General features: G+C 54.0%; 5 protein-coding genes across 5 annotated transcripts; 2 read left to right on the top strand and 3 right to left on the bottom strand.

Annotated features, from left to right (window-relative positions):
- Positions 1–1,072: 1,072 nt before the first annotated feature.
- JN550_002561 (uncharacterized protein) lies at positions 1,073–5,002 on the bottom strand (the record flags this gene model as incomplete). Its single annotated transcript, XM_049313870.1, has 8 exons — positions 1,073–1,690; positions 1,920–1,999; positions 2,447–2,830; positions 2,893–3,009; positions 3,216–3,678; positions 3,734–3,900; positions 4,189–4,339; positions 4,679–5,002. 8 exons carry the CDS (start codon positions 5,000–5,002, stop codon positions 1,073–1,075), a joined length of 2,304 nt encoding a protein of 767 aa, XP_049175852.1.
- A 405-nt stretch (positions 5,003–5,407) lies between these two features.
- On the bottom strand, positions 5,408–5,704 carry JN550_002560 (uncharacterized protein; the record flags this gene model as incomplete). The annotated part of the gene is made up of 1 exon (XM_049313869.1): positions 5,408–5,704. The coding sequence occupies one exon, from the start codon at positions 5,702–5,704 to the stop codon at positions 5,408–5,410; it is 297 nt and encodes a 98-aa protein (XP_049175851.1).
- Positions 5,705–6,968: 1,264 nt separating this feature from the next.
- JN550_002559 (uncharacterized protein) lies at positions 6,969–8,974 on the bottom strand (the record flags this gene model as incomplete). The annotated part of the gene is made up of 2 exons (XM_049313868.1): positions 6,969–7,036; positions 7,096–8,974. 2 exons carry the CDS (start codon positions 8,972–8,974, stop codon positions 6,969–6,971), a joined length of 1,947 nt encoding a protein of 648 aa, XP_049175850.1.
- A 1,002-nt stretch (positions 8,975–9,976) lies between these two features.
- Positions 9,977–11,119, top strand: JN550_002558 (uncharacterized protein; the record flags this gene model as incomplete). The annotated part of the gene is made up of 1 exon (XM_049313866.1): positions 9,977–11,119. One exon carries the CDS (start codon positions 9,977–9,979, stop codon positions 11,117–11,119), a length of 1,143 nt encoding a protein of 380 aa, XP_049175849.1.
- A 738-nt stretch (positions 11,120–11,857) lies between these two features.
- On the top strand, positions 11,858–13,535 carry JN550_002557 (uncharacterized protein; the record flags this gene model as incomplete). The annotated part of the gene is made up of 3 exons (XM_049313865.1): positions 11,858–12,112; positions 12,182–12,519; positions 12,581–13,535. 3 exons carry the CDS (start codon positions 11,858–11,860, stop codon positions 13,533–13,535), a joined length of 1,548 nt encoding a protein of 515 aa, XP_049175848.1.
- Positions 13,536–14,271: the final 736 nt, after the last annotated feature.

Raw genomic sequence — 14,271 nt, 5'->3', positions numbered from 1 at the left:
TCATCGTCTCGTTTTAAAGGGAGATTGACCCAGAATTGTGTGAGTGAAGCATTTTCTGATGCACAAGCTCCAATTCTGAGGAAGGTCTTGTATTTATACGTTTACAAGCCCTGATCTGAGCCGTACCATGAAAGCTATGGTTAATCGGCGTTGCGAAATAAAGGCCGACTGCGAGCTTAATGGGTTGTGATCATGTCGGATGCCGGTAAGTGCGGGTACGGTTTTCGGCCGTAATAAGTCCTCGGACATCTGGCGGCTGAGCTTAACCATGCGGTATCATGTCAAGGTAACTATAATCTCCACAAGGTTGTGGCCCAAATAAATTGCGGCCCATTTACCTAAAGTACATTTCATTGGAACTTTCCGGTCTATAAGTTAAATCTACTCTTATATCGATGATGTATTGTATCCTTAGATGGCGACACTTTCTCTAGTCTGGGATCTTGTGGCAATAGGGATGGTTTATGCGAGGTCGTGATATTCATGTCTGGGCTACAGTCGCTAGAGTCTACATGCTGAATCCTGAATCTCGCTAGTCCCAGATCCTCTGAGATACTCAAAGTTGCCCACGCAGCGCTGACCTTACCTACGGGAATAACCAACTTTACTATACGGCTCACAACTGGCGGTATATGTCTCAATATGTTAGTTTTATCCACTCAGGCCTTCTGCAAGGACCCTGAATATGACCATCTCTTTGAGTACATGCTGTTTAGCAGCCTCGGCCATAGTTATTTCTTGAGCTAAGATGCACTCGAAACCTTAGAGCATGCTGGCCCTTCGTTTTCCGGCAACGGCTGCCTTTGAACTCCAAGTTAACTTGACTATTCTGTTGCAGATACGATGCAACTAGCCCATAGCAGCAGGCATACGCAAGATAGACCGGAGGCTACCGAAGACAGAGGGCTGATTCACTTAGTAGTCACAGATCTAGTTCGCTTAGCATCTTCAAAGTAACCATAACGCCATGCATCATAGGGCAAGATGACTGAAACAGTATACACATATAGTGATCATCATTCTTAGGTCATCCTAGCTACGTATAAAAGTGCGAAGTGCCGTGGGAAATCCCTTACGACGTACCTCGCATACGCATAATGGCTTTGAGCCAAGTCAACGGTCGCGTTGTGCTGCAAAACTGGCAGGCCAAATCACAACAACCGTCTTCAGTAACAGCAAAGAGATGGGTTATAGCAAAGAGGTGGTATTGAAGGGGGACTCTCGACTCATGTCGACTTCTGCTTCTTATTAGGAGGGCTGACGCCAGAGGTGGTAGAGGCGGTCTGCTTGCGCTGACGTCTTCCGCCTGCTTCTCAATCAGCGCAGTGGCGGCCTTCTTTTCGGGTTTTTGCTTTGTTTCCATGTCCTGTGCCTGCTTCTTAATGCTCTTTCTTATATCCTCCACATTGTTGGCGTTCACCGTGGGGTATTCTTTGACCTCGTTGGGTTCGAAAGGCACGCCGAGATGTCTCCCTTTGGCGAGGCGGCAACAGGCTGCGAGTATGTCCCACTTCTTGACATTTCCCAGAGGTCCCATCTGCTCTGGGCAGTTAATCGCATATCTTGCAATGAGGCTGGATGCATTGGCTGCTGCTCGAGTCGGGTTGTTGAGCAAGCCGCTAGGGCCTAGACCGAGCACCTCATTGAGATATCGGCTGGCCGGCTGGTTGCAGCGGATACGGAAGACTTGCTAAATTACAAGTGTTCCGATCTCACCCGTCAGTGACTTGATACTGCTTTCTGTAGCGAGTTGACGAGCGTACTTCTTCCAGATCAGAACTTCGTACTCTCATAGATGGTACCTGCAACCGTGTACAGATGCCACTCCACCAGTCGCGACTGGCCGAGGCAGATGTTTCTGTCAATAATTTGCTTCAGTTTGAGAGCATTCTAAGTGCAACCAAGCAGGATGCCTTTACAGCAGCAGTCTCGGAGGTCGAAGCCTTGGTAGCCGATGCAGATGTTGGTGAGTAGGGCGTGAATGTCCCAAGTATTTGACCTAGATCTGTTAGTCATGCCTGTTCGCTCCGACTCAATATAGAAACTGTGCAAACTATTGACCTTGACGCCTGCGAGCTGGAGCATGGCATACAGATGCCTAGTGACCGGTCAGCAACATTCAATGGAAGTGCAGGCTGCTGCGGTGCGCGGACGCGTATAATAGAATACGGAGCCGGGGACAGATAAGAAGGGAGGGAAGGAAAAGAGGAGGGAGGGGGCCATTTGGGTAATACTACCTGTTGTACCCAGGGGGGATCTACCACAATGAAGACACAGTTGGGAAGACCGTCTTTCTCAGGTTCTCAAATCTCCTTCACCGCTTGGAAGACCACGGCAGCAGCCGCGGGGGCTTTTGCAAGAAAGAAATTAAGCCAGCCTATCAGACTCGCTGGGGGAGGTTCTGCCTTGTCAAGGCAGCTGATATGGAAAATGTGTGACAGCATACTGTTGTTACCGGCCGTAATCAGCTGCTCGACCTTCTGGACGCCCATTATGGCCTTATTCTCCTTCGGGTTGTCCGCACCCTTCACTGCCGCGCTCTTTTGGATTAGGCGGGTCATGAGGCCGTTCTGGCGCGTCCTGGGCGGTGTTATGGGCGTAGGGTCGTCCCAATCCGGATCCTCTGGCTCCTGTTCAGGAGGTAGCTCGCGGACTTCCTTCGCAGCTTTTCGTTCCTCGTTTGCTCTCTTCCGCTCCGCAAGACGGATCATCTGCACATTGCGCAAGTCGTTGACAATCAGTTGGAGGATGCGCCAAGTGACTGTTTCGATACGCATCGACGGTGCATCGAAGTCGCTCATCTCCGGCTTCTTCTGATTGGGGTCCTTAGCTTTAGATACGTAGAGGCTATCCTCGAAGCATGAGTACCAATCCGCGTGCTATTGGCAAGACGCTCGGGGAGCTTGACATGGATGGTCTTGATGACGGCGCCTTTGAGTTCCTCGCCGTTGGGATACTTTGCTTCAGTGAACATGGTCCTTCGCGGCATCCATTGACGCATAATGAGGCCTATAAAAGCTTTACAGCTGTTGAAATTACATTTTGGACCCCTCCCGCCTGTTTGCACAGGTGGTTTGAAAATGCCCCGTATGTGAAGTTTCTCAGAAACGCTCCGTGGCGGGCCTCGTCTTTTGCCTTCCAGTCGACTTTGAGAAGTGGCGGGCACCACTCGCCTTTCGCAGACTTGACATCAACATCAGTGGAGCTTTTCATACTTATCGGCTTGAAGGGATTGAGGCCCTTCTCCTCCCAATCGTTGGAGCACACGAAGAGGTCGAGAAGATTGAAACCGGGGGGGAGGGGGGGAGGGTCTCCGGCGCTTTGATGTGAGGGAACCCCAGATGCAGGTAACCCAGAATGTCGCGAGGATTGTTGACTTCCGGGTGTGGCCGACACCAGCACGATGCCATCACGCTTGAGGTAGGCGATCATATCATGGGCCAAATTGTCCGGGTTTTTGATATTGTGCACCTCGTCAAGAATGAGCAATGAGAAGCTCCAGTTTCCTGCAAGATCCGACCACTCGAGGAGTTTGCCGTCATCATCAGCATAGTTATCTGGATCGAGTCCCAATTCTGTCCTCTTCTCCTTGGTCAAGTCCCTGTAGGACTTCTTGTGTGTGGTGCAGAAGCGTAACAGGAATGTCTGGTACGAAGTTGTGAATGCCGTGCGGCCAGTCTATTCTGGGGCGTTATTAAAATATTCGTGGCTTGTATCGACTCATATAACTTACCTGTGGCTTTTCAGGGTCAGGTTTACAGTAGATTCTGTTGAAGGCATGAACACTGAGGATCCTTGAATTTGCTACTCGGTCGTTTTCCTCGTTGGAGTTGCCGTAGACCTTGTAGCCGAAGAGGACGTCCCCGGAGAACTCGTTGAGCTTGGCGAACATCTCGCCAACTAGACCAGAGGTGATGAGAAGTACAGACTTGTACGTGATTTCATCCCCTTCAACTTCCAGATCCTGAAGCTTTCGACGTAACAGTCAACGGTACCCAGGTATATGACGGTCTTGCCCGTGCCGCAGTCATTCGCTAGGAAGACAGACTTCTGTAAAGATATCAACGCTTGCGTTGACTCGTGAACGTTTGCATTGAACGAGGTTGGCAGGTGTTTTAGCGGTTCGCTATGGGTCTAAAGCATTCTATCTTGCCGCTCGATGTTAGACATATTATTCCATTAACTTACCAACCAGTTGGAACGACAAGTAGTGCTTGCCAGACTGGGGTGATGTCGGGGCTCTGTCCCAAACCTTGCCCAGAGCGCTGGCGGCGTCACCGATTGATGTGTAGTTGTACTGGGATCCACCAGAGGTTAGACCCACGAGATCGGCGTACGTCTGTAAGGCCTTCGCCTCGACATCGTCGTCCGGTCTCGGCTGGTCGTTGTTCTCGTCTTCGTCCTCGTCCTCCTCATGCATCGCCGTTGCACCTCTCTTCTGAAGGTTGACCAGGCCGCGCTGACTTCGTTAGAGCCGCAATTTGTCGTTGTTGCGGGCCTCTTCGGCCCCGGCCACAGCGGCCACAGCGTCGACCAGCAGAGGGTCTGTAGGAAGCCCTGTGATGGGTGGAACATCCACCATCTCCATGTCGGGAATCATAGTGTCCACGAGCCCATGTCAGTCAGCTTCTGTCAACATGGGCATTTTGGCTGCTGAGAAGTCCAAGCACCCAATTACCTCTCCGGTCAGGTCGTCTTTCTGCTCCTCTATGTTTGCTGCCTCTGCGGGATTGACAGCAGCGGCCAGTTTATTCATGAGCCTTCCGATCTTGCGGACTAACTTGGCTCGCTGTCGAGAGCTTCTGCCGCTGGCTGCTCTGTCCATCACGCCCACTGCCTTGCCCTGGTCGGCATTGAGTGACAGCATCTTCTTATCGCAGAACGACGGGGGACTTCCAGCCAAGTGAGGTCTGATGAACTTGAACACGTACTTTCTGCCTCCTTGAGGTCGTCTGTTGAAGTAGTAGATAGCTGCCAGAATGTCCCCGCTCCAACATTCCATCCTGAAACCCAGTGGGTTACCGTTGACTTTTCACGCGGCGGGGGACGATTCGGAGTGGCAGTGAGAAGTCGGCAGGCCAGGGTTGAGACACTGATATCATGCAACTGTTTTTTTTTTTTTTTTTTTTTTTTTTTCCTGACTGAGCTCCGCGTCAATTTTCAATGAGACGATGCGTTGCTTGAGCTCCGCGGGGGACATCGTCGTGTGTGCGGTCGAGCTCGCTGTCATCCTCATCTCGTTCGAGCCGCTTGACAAAGGCCCAAAAGGTGCTCAAGTTGAAAAAGCTTCTACCATGATCACGCCGGTGGATGTATTACTCGCTGAGCTGCTCGGCTGCTTTATGAACTTTTAGCGGCAAGCTTCGTTGATCTGAAACATTGCATGCCGGGATGCCAGATACTTTGGTCAAACGTCAAACCGCTGGTGGCCGACATCCTTGAAGGGGAAATAGTCGGCGACATACTCCGGACTGCACTTCCGCGTGTAGATGTTCATGGCGTAGATGCCGTGTCCGGCTGCGGTGATATCCTCCTCTGTAAGACTGTCGGCCGCTCCGGTAGGGGTTGGTACGAATGTAACCTCGGGGTCCTCGTCGGTCGAGGGATAGATGCTTGCGCGGTCGAAACCACCCTCCCTGGATATTGTGAGGATGCTTTGACCATCGTAGTCGTCTCTCTCGTCAGGATAGTTGCGGGGCGGCATGGTTGGCGTGTGGTGGCCGTCAGTACCACCCGACTTGGTGTTCTTGAAGCGCTGAGGTGGGGCTTTTGTAGTTCTGAATGATTTTATCTGCGCGTTTTGTTGCTTAGCAGTCTGTCAGTGGCAGGAAGGTGTTAAGGTTACAAAAGGATGGGTGCGGCATGGTCATGGAAGTAATGCATAAATAGTAGATGATTCTTTCAAACACCTTGGCTCCAGGGTTGTCATATTTTGCCAGAGGGTAATTCAGGCATTGAAATTACTCGACACCATCGCCGACCTGGAATTTCAAGGATGGAAGAAGGTAGGAAGCATCGTGATCCTTCGGGAGCTGGCGCGGGCCGCGGATTTGGGGGAAAATTCAACTTACGAAAATCTCCTTCTGCTTGAAAGATCGCTCCAATATCCTGGTCCCGATGTAAACCACAATCGAAATTACCCTGGGTTGAGGGGGTCTAAAACAATCCATTGCGCGATTTCTTCAGCGTTGGTGATTCTGGAACTTGATTAAAAAAGGAAGTTGTAAGAGCCAAGAGTTGAAGTGATGGGATCTGGTCGGGTTTCGCTTCTTAACAACTCCCTGTCGTCTATGGATATAATGATTCAGAGGCCCTCATCGGAATATTGTGTCGTATGGGCTATGCACGAAAGACGCCAGATTGCTTGCGTCGTGGGGCTATTCGAGTATGGCAAGTTGTGTAGATGCCAACAAAAAGATCGTGTGGCGCGCAAGCCACCTGGCATTTTCGATTTGAGGTGCACTGCAAGCACGCGCCGGGCAGCCTGCCTATGCCTGGTACCAGGACAGCTACAGCTTTATTTACAGCAGGCTGGTTCGCAGAATGAGAAAGATTGAACAGTAACCTGTGCGGGCGGTGGAGGTGGAGGGAAACTTCCACATACGAATGCTGCCACCCAACAGCTTACGTGAGGTTTTCTTGGAGATGGAAGGAATCGAAAGCGTCTCAAGGTTTTGACCCGAGCCATTTGGCAATGACTTTAGTCTTCACGATCATGGAGGTCAATTGGCAGAAGTTTGTAGGAGTGAAGAAGCTAATATCACGGTTTCTATTTGGGGTGCTCTTGTCAAGCTCATGGCATTAATTGCTTAGGATAGCAAATCATTTATCTACGCAAGACGAACGCATTCCGCTATGCATCATGAAAAGTCATAACAATTCTACACATCAGAAGTACATTTATACATGTGTGAGCACAGTCTGGCCCATGCCGAATACGGGCCAAGATTTTGCTCGTGTTTTGTCTCTTAATCGATCTTGATAGAGGCATATATCTTCTGGACAAACCACCAACTCGAGAAGAAGCCGATCGAGCCTGTGCGAGGTTAGTGACCAGCACTGCGAGGTGCATGAAGCAAGGGCAGAACAACTTACCTGTCAGGATGAAGAAGAGGAACGACAGGAGAGCACTGTAGCCAATGTACAGCACGGTACCCGACAGTCCGCCAAGGGAGAGCTTGCTGACCAGATAGATCAGGGCATAGAGAAAGACGTAGCCAGCGGTCATGCCGGCGGCCAGGAACGAACGCCACTGCCAGTGGTAGTTCTCTGAGCAGAGCAGGAAGTAGACCATCAGCACGGTTACTGCCGCACAGGTGATGATCATGAGGCCGTAGCAGAGGAAGAGGAAGCCGAACATGTAGTAGATCCTGCTGAACCAGATGGACCTGAGGATGAAGAAGAGCTCGACGAAGATGGCACCAAATGCCGGGATGCCGACGAGGAGCATACTGGGGATAGGCTTCAAGTAGGTCGTAGCCGGGGGGATCTGGCGGGGGATCTGGTTGGTGCGGACAGGAGGCTCGACGGGCGTGGCACGGAAGCCGAACCAGGAGCCGGCAAACGACAGGGGGACGGAGATGAGGAACCAGATACCGACGATGATCAGCATGGTGGTGAAAGGGACGGCGCCGGCCGCCTCATTGGCCCACAGGAAGAGGTTGAGAAAGAAAAAGGTGCCAAACACGATGCCGGGGACGAGGACAGGGGTCAAGCCGATGTTGAGCTTCCACTTCTCGCCGTTCAGCGACTTGTAGACCCGGGCCGAGGTGTAGCCGCCGACGAAGCCCAGGACGGTGAAGAGAAGGACGAGCATGGTTCCGAGAGAGCCGCGATTCGAGGGCGACAAGAAGCCGAGGAGAGCGAAGCAGATGGTGAAGCCGGTCATGACGAAAAGCTGGGCGCCGCTGCCGAGAAAGACGGAGAGCAGGAGGGGATGGGAGGGTGTGCGGAAGACATCACCGTGCACCAGCTTCCAGCCCGAGTCCTCCTGGACGCCATCCTCGAGGGCTGAGGTGCCGGAGAGGTCGTCGAGGTTGATCTGGTCTAGGCGGTTGTACCTGGTGATGTCCTTCCTCAGGGCTCGGAAAAGGACTGAGGCCACGGTCACGACGAGGAAGACGACGATGACGGCGGAGTTGACGAGCGAGAACCAGTGGATCTTGGGGTCGAAGACCTGCAGGTACTTGTCCCAGCGGGTGGCCCAGGCGGTCGGCGACTTGGTCCAGTAGACGCTGTAGGTGAACTGGACCTTGGTCTTGCCGTCCTCGGCCAGGATGACGGGCGCGTGGTTGTCGGTGCAGTCGGGGTTCCCGCCGGCGTAGTCCCACGACCAGGGGTCGACGGTGACGCCCACGACCCTGAGCTGGTTCGGGTTGCTGCCGACCTCGTGGTACTCGATGCTGATGTCGTAATGGTTGTTGAAGTTGGGCTTGGGATCCTGGGCGGTAGGATCGACGGAGCCCAACTGGAAGCCCTGGCTCTCGTAGGGGGTCTGGGTGGCAGCGTCGATGGACTGCTGGCCGGCGGGCAGGCCATCGACCAGCCAGTTGAGGGCGTAGCCCTGCATGATGCGCTTGTTGACGAAGTGGGCCGACGTCCTCTCATAGTCGGCCTCGCACAGCGGCTTACACGTCTCGTTCTTGGCCATGTGCAGCTCGAAGGGGGACGTCATGATACGGTCGCCGAACAGGATGCTGCCCAGGCTCTCGGAGACGTACTTGGGGCCATTGGGGTCCTTGGGCTTGCAGAAGTGGAAGCGGTCATGGTAGTAGTCATAGGACATGACGGAGTGCAGGAGGGCATCTTGCGACGCAGCTGCGGGCTTGACGCTGTTGACGAAGAGTGGCACGTTGTCGCCGGGTTTGTAGGACGTCGGCGCAACGCCCGGCAGGTAGAAGGCCGAGGCGGTTTGTGGGATCGCGAGAAGGGCAGCGAGCAGCGCCGGCGAGGGCGCACCGAGAAGACTCTTCATGGCCGCGGGAGGGCGCTTCCCGGCGGATGGGGTGGATGACGTTCACGAGATATCGCTTGGGAGCAGGTTCCAGGGTCAGCGTGGGCACACGCAAGGCAGTATACGCGCGGCATGCGGCCGTCCCAGAGCAGGGCAGAGCAGGCACAGGAAAGGAGAACAGAGTTGCGCCTGGATGAGTCCAGGGAGGCTCTGGAGGGCCGCGTGGTGGAGCTGGCGACTTACGTATTTGCACAAGTCCAGTCACGAGCAGGAGGACGATGAAGGGGGTGATGGGATAGGACAACTGTCGGCGTAGGGCTGTATCCGCCGAGGCTCGCTCTCGAAAGGGGGTTGAGAGTACGGATGTTATGGGGACACGGCTGCGTCGTCGTCGTGGGCAGAGGGTCTTTGGGGCTCTTGAGATGTCTGCTCGGTGGAAGCTGAGAGCTGATGCTGGACGCTGGACGCTGGACGATGCAGGCTGGACGAATTTCAGGAGCTCTCCCGTGTGGTAGCACTTGGCACCAGCCTAGGGCGTTGAAATGTTGTTGGATGCCACATCACCGCCGCGCACCCGTCCACGCCAAGGTACCTTAGTGGCTTTAGCGAGCCACGCAGGCCGCCAAGGGCCAAGGGCCAAGGTGGCCAGGGGGCCAGGGGGCCGTGTTCATTGCCGGGGGGTTCACAGCATGCTGCAGCGCCAGATTTTCGCTGGTACCTACTGTGGTAGAGGAGCCAGGGGGGCCGCCGTCTCAAGTGTGTTCGCGCCGTCAGCCAATCAGCCCCCGCTCCCAGCATGCAATTGGAGCCCCTAGAGCCTTATCGCTATCGGACCCAGGATGTAGAGAGAAGGGAGAAAAAAAGTTTCTGGCGGGCAGACAAGACAATTGGAAGACTGCACAGCAGAGTGCCCACCGCGACTGGCCTCTTCTCCCAGCCGTGCTCCTCCAGCATCGACAAGCAAAGTCTTCTTCTTCTTGTTCTTGTTCTTCTTCTTCCACCGCGACGGAACCAGCACGCAAGATGGCCGCCGCAACGTCGCTACCAGCGCTCCTCGACTCCCTCACCCAGTCGCTGGACTCAGCCGCTGAAGCGACACCCAAGCTTGCCGGCGTCGAGCCACAGCAGGACGGCGTCTCGCTGCTGGACGTCAAAAACGAGCTGCTCTTGTCCTACCTGCAGAACCTGGCCTTCCTCATCCTCCTCAAGATCCGCAACGCCAAGACCTCGGACAATGACCCCGTCGACTCCGACCTGTCCAGCACCGTCGTCGAGAAGCTGGTCGAACTGAGGCTGTACCTGGAAAAGGGTGTCCGTCCCCTCGAGGACAAGCTGCGCTTCCAGCTCGACAAGATCCTGCGCACTGCCGACGATGCCGAACGCAGCGCCCAGATGCAACAGGCCAACGGCGGGCCTGTCGCCGCCCACCACGGGGCAGGCTCCGACTCAGGATCCGACGCCGAGTCCGACGACGACGACACCGCCGCTGCCGAATCTATGGTCAAGCCCAGAGACCCCTCCAGTAGACAGGCCGGCCCCGGATTCAAGTTCCTCCAAGGACCAGAGGCCATCGGCATGGCAGCCGCGGCCAAGGACAAGACGGGCGTCTACCGACCTCCCCGGTTTGCCGCCACTGTTATGCCCACGACGGAGCGCCGCGAGCCCCGCGATCGCCGGCCCATGAAGTCTGCCACCATGGATGAGTATATCTCCAATGAGCTCTCGGCCGCGCCCATCGCCGAGCCCAGCGTTGGCACCACCATTGTCGCCGGTGGCCGCAAGGTCAAGACGGCCGGCGAGCGCGCCGAAGAGGACCAACGCCGCAACTACGAAGAGACCAACTTTGTGCGCCTGCCCAAGGAGAGCAAGAAGGACCGGGCCAAGCGCAACAAGATCGAGGGAAGGACTGCCAAGATGCAGTTCGGCGGCGAGGACTGGCGTGACCTGGGCGAGGGGGCCGATCGCATCGAGAGGTTGACCAAGCGCAGGGATGGTGCAAGCGGCGGCACCAAGGCGCTGCTAGAGAAGAGCCGCAAGCGAGGTCGCGACACAGCCGACAGCGCCAGGGGCAGTGGTTTCAACAGCGGCACGAGGGAGATTGGCGACAGGTTCCAGAAGCGTCTCAAGGTCATGGAAGGCGGCAGGAGAGACCGGGGCAAGCGGTAAACGGTGTTGGCCGGTCCTCGGTGCCACGGCCGGTCTTGTTGGGTATATTGTGGTCGCCGCGACCATGGCCCCCCTTTCCCCCTCGGGAACATGCGAGCGGTCTTTGGATGAGCAGCTTTTTTCCCGTCTATGTACTACTGCCATTATTGGTCAAACATTTTTCGGCTTTGTGCGGGTTTCTGGCACTCGGGGCGAGCAGCCGTAGTTTGCGTCGTAGATCGGACTCTATTCATCTCGTCCAACGTACACTGTCTCAATCACTCATTGCAAGGCTGTCATGGATTCATATCCCAGATCACGGAGTTGAGTTATACAACCCAAACCGCAAGCCTAGATTTGTAGACTCCGGCCGCATCGGCCGTCCCCGTGAGCCGGTGGGTGGAGTCAAGTTGATACCCGAGTGGCTCGTGCACACAATATTCACATGCTCTGTGTGGTGGTGCCTGGTTCTTGGCGATCATCAACGTCACCGACAGGGATTCTCCAAGTGAAACTCGACGAGCTCCTCAGAAACCCGCCGACCATTGAACCATGGACGCCGAGGTCCGCAAAGCACCGTACATACTCAAATAAACCATTTCTTCTAGAGCGACCGCTCACCCAGAGACTTTGCGGATATCGCTTTGTGCTACCTCGGTGCTGTATTTGTTCGGCTGTCTGTTGATGATTGATTGTGGTCAAACATTGACCAGTTGCCTGTTCTTGTCCATTTATTTATACTGTTCTTTTACCGCCAAGATGCCATCCGAGACGAAAATGGAGAGCCCTCTATTTCACCCCTTCGTATTCATCTACCAATTGATGCAATGGGCTATTGGCCTGATCATGTCGCCTGATCCTCCGCCACCTGGCACTCAGCTCAGTCGTCCGAAGATAGCCATCATTGGTGCAGGTATCACGGGTGTTACCTCTGCGGCCCATTGCGTTGGGCATGGCTTCGACGTCGTTATCTTTGAGGCCGGCGATAAGAAGTCCCTGGGAGGCATATGGAGTGTAAGTAGTGGCAGTCCGCCAAGCTGGGATGTACCTGATGGCCGTAGCTGACTCCCCCGTCTGCAACAGAAAGTCAACGATACCTCGAGCCTCCAGATCCATTCGTTGATGTACCGTTTTCATCCTTCAGTCAAGTGGGAGGGCGGGTATCCCGACAGACAACAGATCATCAGTCAGGTCAAACAGCTCTGGGAACGGTATGGTCTTGATGCACGAACGAGGTTCAACAAAAAGATCGACAAGGTTTACCAAGATGAGAAAGGTCGCTGGATCTTGAATGATCCCTCTAATGGCAGCTTCGAGGGTCTCATTGCTGCTGTCGGGACCTGTGGTGACCCGAAGATGCCATCCATGGACGGCATGGACAAGTACAAGGGAGAGGTGTATCACTCAAGTCAGCTTACAGGGTACGTGCGCCTGTCTTTTGGTATGACTGAATCACCCAGATATGTACTAACACCTCCACAGTAAGGATGTCAGAGACAAGACGATGCTCGTAATTGGCGGCGGAGCCTCTGCCGTCGAAGCTCTTGAGTTCGCCTCTGCCAAAGGTTGCAAGAAGACGTACATCCTCTCACGTTCTGACAAGTGGATTATTCCCCGCAACCCAATCATCAACGTTCTCCTCTCACTCAACATCTGGGGCCAAGAGACTCCGTTGTCATGGATCCCGGAGGGCCTGCTGCGCAAGTTCTTCTACCGCGACCTACAGGATCTGGCACCCAGGGATAAGGGCATCTTCACCGATACTCCCATGGTCAACTCCGATGTCATGGACAAGCTGCGCAGCGGAGAAGTGGAATGGGTCCGATGTGACATTGAAGACTTTACAGACAAGGGCATCGTGGTAAACAAGAGGGACAAGGGCGTACCCCCCGGAGGTCCCGGGAAGTCCAAGGTCCTCGAGGGAGATATCGTGGTCATGGCGACAGGGTACAAAAGACCATCGCTCGATTTTCTACCCAACGACTGCTTCGACGAACCGTATGGGCCGCCCAACTGGTACTTGCAAACCTTTCCTACATCGCATCCCTCCGTGTCTGCCATCAATTGCACGTACCTGAGTGCCATAGGGACGGTGGGCAACTGGCATATCGGCATCTACACGCGTATCCTGCTGATGTTTCTGGTTGACCCACTTACACGACCTCGTCCTTTCTGGATGGAGCGCTGGATAGACATGACCAAGGTGCTGAAAGCCGCCGCACCAACTGGCGCTTTTGACTTCTTCACTTATCTCGAGCTAATTTGGTGGTTCACATTCTGTGTAGCCATCAACCCATTGCGTTGGAAGTGGGCCTTTTTCGTGTTCTTTGGATTGCCCTATGCTCTACCGAAGCGAATTATTGAGGCAGAGAAGCCTATCAGGAATGGTCTTGGAATCAACGACGAAGAAGGACGAGACGAGGGCAAGAGCTTCTAGAGTCTCACTTGAGGACAACCAAGAGATATCTTCGGGATGTACCGCTTCATTGTATATCTCACGTAATTTCCGTGGTCTCTGTATATCTCAAAGCTTGCCACACTGTGATTTCAGGTAGAGTAGACATTTTAGGTAGATTGTTGCTAGGAGTTACATATTAATTGATTAGACTTCTTAATTCAAGTCACACTTCTACCTATCCACGCTCATGAGTTTAAGAGTCAGTACAGTGCTCTATAGGCACTTCCCTTCGGCGCATTCAAAACAAAAAGTGTTTCAATTGATCATCACGCTCTGCGCCACATTTCTTGAAGTATTGAGGCGACTCGGTATGATTGGAACAGCTCCGGCTGAAAGGTAAAAGAGGCGTGATGAAGATACACACTGGCGCAAGCAATCTTGGGTTTCAAATACTGAGATGCTAGAGAAGCAACTGCTGTTGTATCGCTGAAAAAAAAAAGGATCCCCCAAAAGAAATCAAGGGGTTTTGGGAGTCTCGATGCAGCCGAAATCCCTGAGGCGAAAGCGTCGTATTCTTGATGATTCGGCTCTGAAAGAACCTTCCATTTGTTGAAACTGGCGCAGTCTTTCTTTTTTAGGAAAATAGAACCTCGTAATCCTTCCCATGATCGCCACTGGAGGCCAGTTCACATTAGGGGTACGGAGTGCAATGTTGAGGCTCGATATCTAAACAGGTCGCAGGAACCCAGTTCTAGCTGCAAGCACTCGTATGGAC

Source organism: Neoarthrinium moseri, assembly GCF_022829205.1.
Source record: "Neoarthrinium moseri strain CBS 164.80 chromosome Unknown scaffold5_Wmoseri_CBS_16480, whole genome shotgun sequence".
Lineage (NCBI taxonomy): Eukaryota > Fungi > Ascomycota > Sordariomycetes > Amphisphaeriales > Apiosporaceae > Neoarthrinium > Neoarthrinium moseri.
This window is presented reverse-complemented; position numbering and strand designations above follow the sequence as displayed.